We start from the raw sequence: 16,194 nt of genomic DNA, 5'->3' as shown, positions 1-16,194 counted from the left end.
GAATAGCAGAGGAGAATCCTATAGCATGTATACTAGTTAAAGATCACAATGCCTGGGCTATACCAGGCTTCATTACTAGAGATCTGGTAGCAGTCCTAGTGAGATATGAAGAGGGCGGACAGCCAAAAGACTTGGTTGTCTGCTCTGCATATTTCCCAGGAGACTCTGAATCTCCACCCCCACCGGAGGAGTTCAAGAGACTGGTGATATACTGTAGGAAGCAGGGATTAAACCTCATAGTAGGATGTGACGCCAATGCTCATCACAGCATTTGGGGAAGTAAATATACAAACCGAAGGGGAGAGCACCTCATAGAATTTCTATGTACAACTGATCTTGAGATCATGAACATTGGTGATACCCCTACCTTCATTAATAATAGGAGTGAGGGGATCATAGATCTTACCCTGGGTTCCATGGGAATCATACAGGAATTTAAAGACTGGAAGGTTTCTTTGGAGCCTTCCTTGTCAGATCATAGACACATTGTGTTTTATATAGAGGGCTCCCTCGAGGTCCCGCCTTATAGAAACCCTAGACGAACCGATTGGACGTCTTTTAGGGAGGACGTGAGGAGGGGACTGGAGGGAGGACCCTCAAATATAATTAAAAACAAAGAGGAGCTGGAGCTCAGTGTGAGTTTTCTCACACAGATACTGGTTACCTCTTATGAACTAAACTGCCCTATTATTAAGGCAAAAAGAGTAACAGGAAGCTTCAAGTGGAATAGTTATCTTGAACACCTGAGGAGAAATACACGAAAGCTCTGGAATAAATACAGGGAACTTCAGGATCAAGAAAGCCTAGATTCTTACAATGAATCACAAAGAAGGTACAAGTCAGAAGTCAAAAAGGCTTCTAGGAAATCTTGGAGACAGTTTTGTGACTCCACTGAAAGTCAACATGAAGCGGCAAGGCTTCATAAAATTTTAACCTTGGATAGAAGGGCAAGGCTGGGCTCACTGGAGTCGCCTTCGGGTGGATACACATCCACAGAGAGGGAGACCCTGAACTTACTGCTTGATGCCCACTTTCCCGGTTCGGTAGTCACGAATAGTGAGGTAGAATCGAGCGGATCCTTCAGACCCGATAAAAGTGGCTGGAAGGAAGCCGCAGAGATTGTTACCCCAAAAAGGGTTAAGTGGGCATTAGAAACCTTTGCCCGGCACTTCTTCAGGATGATATAGATGTTGATTCCCAAGCAGGCATCAATTTCTGGTAATGAGACAAAGTCTCTCAGTGCATTGGCACTGCCGGTGGCTCCAGTTAGCCTACGCAGTGGCCTTCACGGTATGCACTAGCCAGCGTATTGGTAGGTGTGCTAGGTACCAACTGATGAGCCCACCCTAGCACACGAGGGCGAAACGCTGGCAGCCAGGAATGAGTTAGCTGGAAAATTTATAATGTCCAATAACGGACCATTTATATTGGTATTACTTCTTCAGGAAGCGGGGGGGGGGGGTCCTTATACCATACCTGGTCAGAATCTTTAGAGCCTGTCTCACTATGGGGTACGTGTACTCCTTGTGGCGTCAGGCAAAGATGGTGTATATACCTAAACCCGGAAGGTCTTCATATACTAGACCTAAGGATTATAGACCCATTAGTCTAACGTCTTTTCTACTTAAGACCTTGGAAAGACTGGTGGATAGACATATCAGGGAGAAAGTATTAAGAGACTTTCCCCTGCATTCTCATTAACATGCATATCAACCAGGGAAGTCGGTTGAGACGGCACTACACCAGCTAGTTTCTAGGCTGGAGAGTGCCTTGGATCAGCATTAACTTGCTATGGTTGTATTCCTAGATATAGAAGGGGCCTTTAACTATACATCTTGGGGCTCCATAGAACGTAGTCTAGAGAGAAGAGGAGTGAGCAGTATGCTCATAAAATGGATTATGGCCTCACTGCAGGGCCGTCAAATTCTGTTTACCCTCAACGCTGTAATGTTGAGAGCTAATATAGATAGGGGGTGTCCACAGGGAGGAGTATTATCACCAACATTATGGTGTCTGGTAGTGGATGAACTACTTACCAGGTTAAATGTTGGAGGAATATACGCCCAAGGCTATGCAGATGACATAAGCCTGATGGCGGTAGGAAATTTTCCCAGCACGGTTTCCGAGCTTGTACAGAGCTCTCTACGTAGGGTGGAAAGATGGTGCCACGAGACAGACTTGTCAGTTAATCCTGATAAGACGGAGCCCGTGGTATTTACCAGGAGGAGGAGGCTAGACGGACTGTCAGAGCCTTTCCTATTTGGGAAAAAATTAGTTAAGACAACCTCAGTTAAGTACCTAGGGGTAATCCTTGAGGCAAGACCGAGTTGGAAGAAACATATAGATTATAAGGTGGATAAGGCTCGCAAGATTATGTGGGCCTGTCGCAGGGCCGTCGGGAAGACTTGGGGCCTAAGACCTAAGGTGGTCCAGTGGCTCTATATCTCTATTGTACAGCCCACGATCACCTATGCATCTTTAGTCTGGTGGCCAGGTTCGGAGAGTAAAACTGTGACCACCAAGTTAAACAGTGTCCAAAGACTTGCGTGTCTAGGAATAACAGGGGCACTGGATACTACACCATTATGTGCAATGGAGGCCATCCTAGGTTCCCCCCCCCCCTTACATTTATATGTTAAGGTAATTGCGGGAATGAGTGCCTATCGCCTCTGGTCACTCGGAGGATGGTCCTTCAAAAACCCGAATAGAGGTCATGCCTCTATTCTTACAAGGCTTCACCAGACTTGCCCTATGACAATGATGATCGGGGATCTGATGAAGCCTAGCTTTAATTTGAATTATAAATTTACAGTGGTGATACCCACAAGGGAGGAGTGGGCTGTGGATGCTGGGGCCCATCTTAAGTCTGGGGGCTGTACATGGTACACAGATGGCTCGCGGACGGAGACGGGCACAGGCGCCGGGGTCTGGGGGCCTAAGACAAGGCTCTCCCTTCCTATGGGTAAATATGCTACTGTTTTCGAGGCTGAAGTATATGCAATACTAGCTTGTGCTGTATATATATGGAATATGCCTGGACACAGAAGATGCATCACTATTTGTAGTGATAGCCAGGCAGCGCTAAAAGCACTATGTGCAGTTAAAACAACATCAAAACTGGTATGGGAATGCCAAAGGATGTTAGATCAGCTGTGTGAATTCAGCTTAGTTACCCTATTATGGGTCCCTGGGCACACAGGTATCAGTGGAAATGAAGAAGCTGACAAACTAGCAAAACAAGGCTCAAAAGGTTCTTTCACAGGACCAGAGCCCTTCCTGGGAGTGTCACTCCGAAGCGTGAGACTGGTAATATCCCAGTGGACAAACCAGTCTCACTTAGATATTTGGAAGAGGTTAACTATAGCAAGGCAGGCACGTGAACTTATCAAAGGGCCTAGCCAAAGTTATAAAAAGGTCCTAATGAATTTGAATAGGACCAGAATGAGAATGGTAGTTGGACTGTTAACAGGCCACAATACCTTACAGAGACACCTACACATCATGAAAATCACCCAGGATCCGATGTGTAGAAGATGCGGTAAGGAGGAGGAGACCTCTGCGCATGTGTTATGTCAGTGCGATACTCTTGCTAGCACTAGACATCGATACCTTGGCTCACATTTTGTGAGCCTGGAAGACATCAGGAATGCCAATATCCGGACACTGGTATCCTTTATAGGAGCACTAGGGCTGGACTAGGCAAACCCATTTAAGGGGCACAAAGGGTCTTCATAGACCTACGTGTGGAGCTCTGCGAAGACAGGGCTCACCCATTTCTTATCTATCTATCTATCTATCTATCCCATCTCCAGTGTTGAAAGAAGGTTCCACAGTGCTCCACTCGCTCTGCCCTATTTTCCCCTCCCCTCTCCATGGTACAGTATACTAGATTTTAACATCAAATAGGAGAGATCCACAATGCTCCACATGCCCCTCTCCCATGCTTCCCCTCCCCTCTCCGCGAGCAGTGTGCTATACCCAAAACTTTCCATTTGCCTCTCCATGACCACAGTCCTGAAATAGTGTTTGGTGACAATGGACTTAGCATCGGCAGTCTAGGTAAGTACAGAAGTTTTTCATTATATTAATACTTGCACATTTATTTTTTGTCAATATTGGTTCATATTATCACTAAACTCTCTATCACTGACAAGTTTACAAACGAAAACAATAGTGTACATATATAAGCATGTTTTAAGTCATTTGATGAAATCTGAGGATGTTCTTGTAGAACGAAACATCTCATTCTTTGTATAATAGTGTGTATTCTTTTTTTGCTAGGGGCTTTAAGTCGCACCGACACAGATAGGTCTTATGGCGATGATGGGATAGGAAAGGCCTAGGAGTTGGAAGGAAGCAGCCGTGGCCTTAATTAAGGTACAGCCCCAGCATTTGCCTGGTGTGAAAATGGGAAACCACAGAAAACCATCTTCAGGGCTGCCGATAGTGGGATTCGAACCTACTATCTCCCGGATGCAGTGTGTATTTTTACAGGTATGTTTATAGTCTTATAATTTATATCAAAATTGCAGTGTGTTTGAGAGACTGAAAAGTTTTTTGTTAAATTTACATACATACAATAGTACCTGCTCAACGCGAATCGCCTGGAAGGCAGGATGGTTCAATTCCCGAGACATCCCGAGTCGTTTGTTGGTGTCTGTACTCAGCACCTGGCAACTGGAACGCCTCTTCAATTGTTCCCATACTCTGAAAAAGAAAGAATCATTAACACGTGCATTTAGAGGATACCAGCAGAAAACTCACAGGCATCAACCATATACATTATTACCAATAACCTGGAATTATCTATTTATGAAACCATCAATAAAATTAGAACTATGGAGCCGGTCTCAACATAAGCAGGTCTACATTTACATCGTACAAACAGCCACACTTTTTAATTTCTGTCTATGAAGCAATCTACTTATACTCAATGCCTTATACCTGAAACAGAAGAATCTCAGATGACCAGCTATAAGTGAGGAGGGCAAAGAGCTGGGATAAAGATGTACAAGTGACTCCTAGACAATGACGACAGGCTTCTCACTGGCATTTTAAGATTTCATTATTTGAAGGAAATAAGAACTCTCTATGAAAAGAAATTCCAACTGCAGTTGATGATTATAGACCAGGGACTCCAACTCTATAGACCCCAGATCCTTTCGTCTTTCCCGAAAAGTATTTGGTTAGAGGCCAGATCCCTGCAAAACTAGACAATTAAGAGAATGAAGACCATACTTCCAGAGTTGTTGAAGTTCAGTTAACTCCTACAGACAATCCCTACATCAACTTCTATAGTAGAAAGGTGATTTTCAAGTCTCAGAAGACTAAGAAAAACCAAGGTCAACAATGACTTCTAAGCGCCTAAACCATCTTGCAATCCTGAATGTTCACAATGAGAAGTCCAATGCTTTAGACATGAATTCTAAAGGTTCTAGGGCTAAGGTTCAAATTCCGGTTGATTCTGAGTCGAGATTTTCGTCTCAAGAATCATGTGGTATCAGAAGGGTATCTGGTATTAAGTCCCCACAGCCAAAACGAAAATGACCCTGGGTGGTTCCAGCAACCCCAGAAATAACTGGGATAAGCTGAAGAAATTCAATTCAGTTGTAATTAAAATTAAAAATTTGGTTGGCTAGAGAACATCTTCAATAATTAAACAATATTCAAAAAATCAAATTTAAAAAGCAACAGTGATTTTCAGAATCTTATTTTAGGCAAGATAAAGAAAACTGAAGCTGGGCGCATAGTGCACTTGGTTAGGAACTTGCATCATGTGCTCAAGGCAGCAGGATTGAATTCTGGCACAGTTGGACCGTGCTTAAAAGAAAAAGTTCCAGTCACATGGAAAAGAACAACGTATATATTTAATGTTTGTAATATTATTTAAAAGAGTGTCCATAGAGTTTAACTGTCTCATATGAAGTAAGGAAATATCACAGATGGAATTCAGTATTCTGAAGGACACTCTTGTTCCAGAAACGACTGAACAACAATAAGTCCGGGCAACTATGTACAATTATTTTCCTGAACTTGTTAAACAAATTACATAAAAGTACTGAAAATTTTGTAACATTTCAGGAAATCAACACAGTTGATCAATATATATCACTGGTAAACTGATCCCCACCCCTTGTCTTTCATGACACCTGTATCAAGATCTATGACTGTTCTCATGAACAAGCCAATCAGGATCAACCATCAAGTTGCAGATCATCACATGGGGGTGACAATTGCCTTTCGAACAATAACCAAGCAGTGGTCACCCAAACTGCAGAGCCAAACAATCTACGAGACTCAAGAAGGCAAGGCAAGTCAGAAGTGCAACAAAAAGCACATCAACTGTTTTTTTCATTTCAACATCAAAACAGTTCTGTTTAGGAAATGTATATGTCCTAGGCAATAAAGTCAATGATGTAGTCATATTTAAATACCAGATCCCATGAGGCCTCCAAAGTTAAGTGATTTAGGAGTTATCAGAACTTAATTAGATGAACTGTTGGCTGGTCATTAGATGAAATGTTGGCTGGTAGAGGAGTGGCGGGAAACTGACTTGGCCCTACTCTACTGCAAGTGAACTCAAGTCTAGGATGAATGAACAGTATACTGACAGTAAGGGATTAAGTCAATTAACTATGCTACCTGGAAGTGCCTGTATGAAAACTTCTGCTATAACAGATCACAACTGTGATATGACAGGTATCCTGCACCATATCACTGCTGTGCAGCTTACAAAACCCAAGTGGTTTTGGCAATAAACACCATCCTGCATCCAAGATAATAATCACACTTAACCCCTTGTGACCACACTTCCTTTCCACAGATAAAATTGAAGCTCAAAGGGCAGCATTTCAACACTAATGAGAACAACCACACCACAGCACAACATGTGATTGGTGCTGTTAGAAACATACACTTCTAGGGAGTATCTGAGATGTAACAATCAGTAAAATCACTTTTTAAATGGCCAGATATTAAGTTAGATGTTAACAATTTTGTTGGTCTAGTCTAATTTCATTTTAACTGCATCTTGTAACATAATCATATCTAGTTCAGTCAAGAAATCAATGTTCATATTGGCTTGTGGTAACATAGAGACAAAGCTGTCATTGCTACAATGAAACTTCCAATCTGACCCATCCCAATAAACCAATTTTCATTTAAAATCTTGTATTAATAGAAAGGTTGACTAGTAAATTTTATTTCTTAGTATTAATTCCATTCATAATAAATGATCATACAGGATACCGGTACTGAAAAATTTTATTTCTTAGTATTAATTACATTTATTATAGAAAACCAAACAGGACATTCTCAATTTGAAAAATATATGAAGGGAAAAACTCACCTTGATGGTTTGAAATAATTGTCAGACTGACGAATCAAATACTCCGTGTCATCATTGAAATCCCCCACAGTTGCCTCACCAAAGGTACTTACCTAAGAAAGAAGAAGGATGATTAGAGCAATGAGAAAAACTAAGGTGTACTACAGAAACTAGCCCCCAATGGGACAGCCACAAGACACAGCATAGTTAAACAAATGACTGGGCATCAAGATTTCTCAGAAGGAATGCTGGCCCTCTTATTGCTTCCTCAGCAATCACTGATAGGTCCTTTAATTAAAAGTTCCTCCAGTTATCAACTATCAGTGTTTGGTACAGTTCCTCATGCACCCACTAATAAATCATAATTGTGACAGATTCCACTCGATATTTTTGTTTGATGTACAAGGAAACTGGCAAGTAAGTAGATTGTTTCTTGAGATTCATGTCTTGTAGCTTAACAGCTAGAACATCGGATGTTTTTGTACTTCCTCCTGAAACCAGGCAATGAACTTCCTCACAAACCTCCTAGGCTTCATAACAGAAAGTGTTAGCAATTTGGCCTCATATTGTATGATAATACTTTCTAAGCAATAAGCTAAACTGGCAGTGGCCAAGGATATGCGCCAATATTTCAATCTCACGCAGGCAGATCTCGTACACACCTCTTGTGGTCCAACCTTCTCGGAATACAAACAACACATTAATGACACTACGAGTCATACCAAACAGTAAAACTACAAGGGTACATGAATCAAACCTACTCTATATGATAATCTCTATTTAATCCACTTGTCGTAACTGTTAAGGTGCATTTTTCAAGGTGCGACAGTATCCGCCACGGCAGTTAGAGCCTCACGACTGGGATCGCCATATACGCTGATGGCAGGCATGTGGGGTATTTTCTAAGACACGACTCCAGCCGCTAGTCGTGCAGTCCAGTCCGTCATAACTGGACGAGAGCACAGGTGATTTCATTAGTGGGAGGACTTCCTTGACATTTTAATGGAAGAAGAAGATGGTGAAATAATGTCAATGTGGTACCTCGGCAAAAAGAAGGAAAGTCAACAGTATAACTGAATCCTATGAAGAGGAAGTATGCTATAACATTTAACAGCTACCTTTTAACCCAATGAGACAAAGTTAAGTATATAAATTTCATTATTCGTCCGTATTGAACCAAGATTACAATTTATTAAAATTCGTATCCACCTTATTCAATATTGTTGAATTTCAATAAATTGCAATGAGACAAAGTTCAGGAAATATTTTAGACTGAATGTTAAGTCAGTTTAGTTATATCCTGGAACTTATAAAAAGGGAAATTTTGAAAACCCTGTGCAATTAGTACAAGAAGCCCATCAACCCAGCTGAGAAACTTGCACTCACTCTCAGGTATGGAAATTTAACAGTGTTAAGCTCAGGTGAATAAATTGTAAATGTCTTTACAGCAAGACATAACAATCAGTAAATCTATGGTCATAATAGACATGAAAATTGCACACACATTTATGCTCAGAAACTAAGTGGCATAGAGCTATATCATGTGAGTGACTAAACACTCCCTTGACTTTTCGTTGCTTCAACATCGTACCCAAAGTCAATAATTAACTACTACACAGCAGCTACTTTTATCTACTGTTGCAGCGACTGGGGTCGTCAGCACTGCTCACTGCATGTGTGGCGGCTGAAGACGCCATTGGCATGTGTCGCAGACCAAATTCAAACTGCGCATGCACAGAGGTGGCGACTGCTGTCGCACCTTGGAAAACGCACCTTTAACTGTGAAATTAGATTCAATTCTCACTGCATCAAATTCTGTGATACAGTCAATTTGGTGGTGGTGGTGGTGGTGGTGGTGGTGGTGGTGGTGGTGGTGGTGGTGGTGGTGGATTTACTGTGGACTTGCTGCCACGCACGCACCTCCTGTATGCAGTCTGCAATGCAGGGTTGCGGGACTGGTTCCGCTTTATGTTGCTCACCCTGTATTACTTAAAGGGCAAGTCTACTTGGTGGTGGTCATTTCTGCTGTTTTAGGAAAACTCCAACAAACTGTTTGTTTGTTAAAACCAACCATTTTCTCAAACAGTTTGAAAACAACAGCTTATAAAATCTGTCACAATAGAACTCTATGGCAGCAGTAACTAGCATCAGTACAGCAGAAGCAGATTTACCGATAAAATAAATGTTTTCACTAACAGGTTGAAGACAATAGGTCATTCGTTCATGACAGGTCTCAGTGAAAGATGAGTGAGTCGAGTGAGTCAAATGCACAAGAGAGCTATGAGATAGAAAAGGGGATCTTTCACCACCTTTCATTCTAACTTGACTCGTCTAGACAGACAGAACAAGCTGACGGTTGACAAAATACCTATATGAGGGATACACGGGAAGAATGGTAAGATGAGTGACGACTCCTCTTTTAGGCAAAGAATATAGTCCATGTAATATACGAACTTCAAAGACATTTATTTATCATTAGGTTATCAATTGACATTTTTGTGTTTTGTGATCACGGCGGTCTGCTCACCAGTACGGTTTCACACACCCAGAGTTGTTGTTAACTAATCCGTTATTATTGAAGTATCTACAGCAGTGTTATCCAGAGTAAATTTTCATCATATAGCATAATTATAGGATTATTGTTCAACAAGCACTATTGTATGAAATAGTAGTTACAGAATTTTATTGATAAGAGAAACATACATACATACATACATACATACATACATACATACATACATACATACATACATACATACATACATACATTATCATTATAGACTGTTATGCCTTTCAACGTTCAGTCTACAAGCCTCTGTGAATTTACTAAACGTCGCCACAATCCTCGATTTGCAACTAGTGTTGTGGCCTCATTTAGTTCTATACCTCTTACCTTTAAATCGTTACAATTGAGTCTAACCATCGTCGTCTTGGTCTACATCTACTTCTCTTACCCTCCATAACAGAGTCCATTATTCTCCTAGGTAGCCTATCCTCCTTCATTCGCCTTACATGACCCCACCACCGAAGCCGGTTTATGTGTACAGCTTCATCCATCGAGTTCAATCCTAAATTAGCCTTTATCTCTTCATTCCGAGTACCTTCCTGCCATTGTTCCCACCTGTTTGTACCAGCAATCATTCTTGCTACTTTCATGTCTGTTATGATAAGAGAAATATATACCAAAATAATATGAGAGTATTCATAAGATGCCCAATATTACAAAAAAAAATATTGATATTTACATTAAGGAACATTTAACATTTTGGCCTTTTTTTGTGACAGCTTTGTTCTTGTCATTAATTTATCAATCCAATTTGGGAAAATAGTCTTTCACATGGCAACGATGTGATCACTATGCTGCATTTCCTTATTTTGTTCACATGATAACCACTATGAAAAATACTTAAGCACTAATGCTTCATATTTAAATTGCGGATCATCAACATTTCAAACTTTCTTGATGACAATCTTGTTCTCCTTTCATTAACAAGTCCAGTTCAGGGGAAAAAAGTCTTTCACATGACACTGATGTGGCCACTAAGAATAATACTTTAATAATGTTATTGTTCTTACATCCCACTAACTACTATTTGACGGATTTCTGAGATGCTGAGCTGCCAGAATTTTGTCCCACAGGAGTTCTTTTACGTGCGAGTAGATCTACCAACATGAGGCTGATGTATTTGAGCACCACCAGACTAAGCCAGAATCGAACCTGCCAAGTTGGGGTGAAAAGAGCAACCCCTCAACTGTCTGAGCCACTCAGCCCAGTTGATGTGGCAACTATGTTGCATATTTCTCTGAATATTTGTGCTAAATTGGGGTACACATGTTGATGATTTTTCCACCAGTCAAAGGGGCAATTAGATTTTCCTGCTTCATTTACACAAGGTTAAATGACAACTTTCAAATACAAATCCACTTCCTTGATGGCTTGTGGCAGAAGTATGGTGTGAGGACATTTATCTCTAATAACGTTGAAAATGCTACAAGTGCTTATTGGACAAGAGGGCTGAAGTGTACCAGGTGTGGATGCAAGTGAGGCCTGAATGTCACTGTTCCCTTTCTCACTGGTCTGGGTGATCCTCTTTATTAGATCCACTCCTAAATTATGCACCCTCTTTTTGACATTACCTACAGCTGCAAGGTCGGTCGGTCGGTCGGTCGGTCGGTCGGCCCGTCCGTCCGTCCGTCCGTCCATCCATCCATCCATCCATCAATCAATCAATCAATCAATCAATCAATCACTACTGATCTGCATTTAGGGCAGTGGCCCATGTGACAGATGCCCTATCTGTTGTTTTGCTAGCCTTTTCTTAAATGATTGCAAAGAAATTGGAAATGTATTGAACATCTCCCTTGGCAAGTTATTTCAATCCCTAACTCCCCTTTCTATAAATGAATATTTGCCCCAATTTGCCCTCTTGAATTCCAGCTTTATCTTCATATTGTGATCTCTCCTACTTTTAGAGACACCACTCAAACTTAATCGTCTACTGATGTCGCTCCTCACCATCTCCCCAATGACACCTCAGAACATACCACTTATTTGAGCAGCTCGTCTCCTTTCTCCCAAGTTTTCCCAGCCAAAACTTTGCAACATTTTTGTAACGCTACTCTTTTGTCGGAAATCACCCTGAACAAATTGAGCTGCTTTTCCTTGGATTTTTTCCAGTTCTTGAATCAAGTAATTCTGGTGAACGTCCCATACACTGGAACTATACTCTAGTTGGGGTCTTACCAGAGACTTATATGCACTCTCATTTACATCCTTACTACAACCCCTAAATACCCTCATAACCATGTGCAGAGATCTGTACCCTTTATTTACAATCATATTTCATGTGATTACCCCAATGAAGAACTTTCCTTATATTAACACCTAAGGTACTTACAATGATCCCCAAAAGGAACTTTCACCCCATCAACGCAGTAATTAAAACTGAGCGGACTTTTCGTATTTGTGAAACTCACAACCAGACTTTTAACCCCGTTTATCATCATACTATTTCCTATTGTCCATCTCACAACATTATCAAGGTCATTTTGCAATTTCTCACAATCTTGTAACTTATTTATTACTCTATACCGAATAGCATCATCTGCAAAAAGCCTTATCTCAGATTCCACTTCTTTACACATATCATTGATTTATACAAGAAAACATAAAGGTCCTCTTAATTGTTACGGGGACAGATAAAGCTCCGCCTACTCTAATTCTCCGAGTTCTATTTTCTAGAAATATAGTCACCCATTCAGTCACTCTTTTTTCTAGTCCAATTGCACTGAATTGCCAGTAGTCCCTCATGATCTATCTTATCAAATGCCTTAAATAGGTCAATTGTGATACAGTCCATTTGACCTCCTGAATCCAGGATATCTGCTATATCTTGCTGGAATCCTACAAGAGGAGCTTCAGTGGAATAACCTTTCCTAAACCCAAACTGCCTTCTATCAAATCAGTTATTAATTTTGTAAACATGTCTAATATAATCAGAAAGAATGCTTTCCCAAACCTTACATGCAATGCATGTCAAACTGACTGGCCTATAATTTTCAGCTTTATGCATATCAACTTTTCCTTTATACACAGGGGCTACTATAGCAACTCTCCATTCATTTGGTATAGTTGCTCCATGCAAACAATAACCAGATAAGTACTTTGGATATGGTACTATACTCCAACCCATTGCCTTTAGTATATCCCCACAAACCTTATCAATTCCAGCCGCTTTTCTAGTTTTCAATTTTTGTATCTTACTGTAAATGTCATTGTTATCATAGGTAAATTTTAATACTTCTTTAGTATTAGTCACCTCCTCCATCTGGACATTATCCTTATAACCAACAATCTTTACATACTAGTGACTGAATACTTCTGCCTTTTGAAGATCCTCGCATACACACTCCCCTTGTTCATTAATGATTCCTGGAATGTCCTTCTTGGAACCTGTTTCTGCCTTAAAGTACCTATACATACTCTTTCATTTTTCACTAAAATTGTACGACTGTCCATTATGCTTGCCATCATGTTATCCTTAGCTGACTTCTTTGCTAGATTCAATTTCCTAGTAAGTTCCTTCAATTCCTCCATACTTCCACAGCCATTTCTTTTTCTTTCCAACCTGCACCTCCTTCTTATTCTCTGTACTGCTCTGTTATAATATAGTGGACCTTTACCATTCCTTACCACCTTTAAAGGTACAAACCTATTTTTACATTACTCAACAATTGCTTTAAACCCATCCCAGAGTCTGTTTACATTTTTATTCACTGTTTTCCACCGATCATAATTACTTTTTTATAACTCCCTCATGCCTGTTTTATCAGTCATATGGTACTGCCTAATAGTCCTCATTGGAATACCTTCCTTTCTTTCACATTTATTTTTAACTACGACAAAAACAGCTTCGTGATCACTAATACCATCTATTAGTTCGGTTTCTCTATAGAGCTCATCTGGTTTTACCGGCACCACATCCAGAATATTCTTCCCCTCTAGTTGGTTCCGTGGCTTCCCATGTTCACACCACCAGCATCACTTTCACTTTCGTGTACTTGCCTCATTGGCCAAGTGTTTTTGCAAATATCCTTTAGGCAGAACTACCAGTCATATATGCTTCTCCACTCAGCAAATTAGTTACTTCTGCAAACAGAGTTAGCACATTGGAAAGTTGATGACAAGCTTGACACTCTTCTCCAGTTATTATGGGCAGATGTTTATCTAAGAGAGCAATAATGACCCTGATCGCTTCTTCGAGTTCAACATCAATGTATCATATAGAAAGTTGAATTCCATTGTGTCATGACATCTTGGGAAAAGCATTTAGGGCATTTCCACTTGATGTCTGGTACTTCATAGTTTTTTGTTTGCTAGCGAACTTCTCTTGAAGTAATTGACAATTTGTTTGATTTTCTCAGTGGTGACTTGCATTTCCTGAAGAGAACCCTCGATGGTCAAATTCAATTTGTGAGCAAAAAGAGTTGTAGTGTTTTCACTTCAGAACTTCCTCAAATGCATTTCTTATATTACTAGCATTATCAGAAATGGCAAAATTCACTTTGTCATTTAGTTTCAAGTCAGTATGTTTTTGTTTCCTAACACAACAGATGTATTGCTTCTGGAAAAACTAGAACACTTCAGTAAAATGGTTTTGAAGGAAAAATCCTTCATAATGTAATGCACTGTCATGGCAATGTAATACGGTAACTAACAATGTCTACAAACCTGTTGTTATGCACACACTCTCTGCTTTATTGGTTACCGTGTCCCTTATTAAAGAAAACTGTTGATGGTAGAGTGCAGGAATCATCACACTTGAAACTGTCTTTCTACCAGGTAATTAATAATCAGTCACCATCATTTAATTTCTTTTGGGCAGTTGAAACATTTTTGGTGACGTACGACGTAATTAATCTTTTATGAGTCACGCATGAATCAGCCATCGAGGCTTCACTATCAGGCCTGCTAGTGTTAGTACTAAGTTCCTCTGCAGGCCTAATTGGTAATTCCTGCAATGACGTTATTTCCCATACGTTACCGGTAGCCCTTATATGTTGCTATATGTTGAAAGAAATATATTCTTCTCAAAGAGAAACAGCAGAAAATCCCAATGGAACATCCATAGCATAAACTAAGCTGTAGTAACAGACAATAATCCAAACGAGTACAAAAAAGAGAAGTGAGAAGGCTATGTTATAAAATGAGATAATTCAGATCCTGCAATTCATTCCATTGACAAATCTGAGATCATTACATATCTTGGAGTCAATTTTTCAGAGAGGTTGGTTTTCAATGAAGAGAGAATAGTGCAAGAACTTAATGTTATCAGCTAGTCAGCAGTCCGCTCCTGAAGCCAGAACAGTTTATGTCCATAATCAATGTATTTTCCCTTCATTAATTTATTGCTTTCAGAATATCAACAACTTCTCGTAGCTTTGAAAAAAATTATAAAGAGCACAGTCAAGGAAATTTTACAATTGCTGACTGACACCCCAGATGCAATGATTCATTTATCACAGAACGTAAAAGGGCTTTGGATCTTCAAAACTCAATGGGAAGCCTTAATTCAGCAATTCGATACATGTCAAATTTTAGAAAAGTCTCAAAATGAGTAAATCATTGCAGCCAGGGATCTAAGCGTAGAAAAATTTTAATGTTTGGAAGAACTAGGCATTCACGACAAAGATTTGATGATGACCAAAAATCTGTTGAAATACGGGGATATTTGAGGAAACGAGAAATTAAGACCTGGTGTCAACTTTGTACTCATGTCAAAGGTGTTATTCCATATGAAGACTGCCCATCAGCCAACAGGGGGTCAAATTCTAGAAAAGGAATCAGCAGCTCTGAATGGAGGGATGCCATCAACCTTCGAGGGAATGTGGCTCCCGTAAGAGCAATTCATGGAAACAGACAGGACGGAACCTGCTGCAGGCACTGCAGTGAGACTGAAACTCTAGCACACGTTCTAGGCTCTTGTCAATATGGAGGACTCCTATGAAGTTCTCACCATCACAGAACTAGGAGCAGGATAGCAGCTTCACTTGCTGAAAAGAATTTTGAAGTCTTTGAGGAAGTTAACTGCATCGCCAATAACAGGAGTACAACACAAGTTGACATTCTTGCAATTGACAAGAAGAATAAGTCAGGCTTCATTATTGACCCAACTACATGTTTTGAAGTTGTCAAAGAATAACCTCAGCTAGTCGACCAAGAGAAGAGAGATATCCACAAACCTGTGGAATACTTTAAGACGAAGTACTTCTTGCAGAAAGATATTGAAAACAGGTATTGATTGACAAAATTGCTTCTAAATTTTTGCAGTTATTTTCCATCAGCAAGCAGCTAGGCAATGACGTAG

At 40.2% G+C, this 16,194-nt stretch overlaps 1 protein-coding gene across 9 annotated transcripts in view; it reads right to left on the bottom strand.

The window, feature by feature from the left end:
• The window catches only part of RhoBTB (Rho-related BTB domain containing), a 591,168-nt gene that overhangs the window by 78,865 nt on the left and 496,109 nt on the right, over nucleotides 1-16,194 (bottom strand). For 8 of the 9 annotated variants that reach the window (XM_067156992.2, XM_067156979.2, XM_067156998.2 and 5 more), the window contains 2 exons: nucleotides 7,349-7,440; nucleotides 4,575-4,707 (listed from right to left, as the gene is read on the bottom strand). In XM_067156992.2, coding sequence (XP_067013093.1) covers nucleotides 4,575-4,707; nucleotides 7,349-7,440 — 225 coding nt within the window. The remainder of the gene's footprint in view (nucleotides 1-4,574; nucleotides 4,708-7,348; nucleotides 7,441-16,194) is intronic. The other variant, XM_067157020.2, reaches the window with a different exon arrangement.

Source organism: Anabrus simplex, chromosome 1, assembly GCF_040414725.1.
Source record: "Anabrus simplex isolate iqAnaSimp1 chromosome 1, ASM4041472v1, whole genome shotgun sequence".
In the NCBI taxonomy this organism is placed as follows: Eukaryota; Metazoa; Arthropoda; class Insecta; order Orthoptera; family Tettigoniidae; genus Anabrus; species Anabrus simplex.
This window is presented reverse-complemented; position numbering and strand designations above follow the sequence as displayed.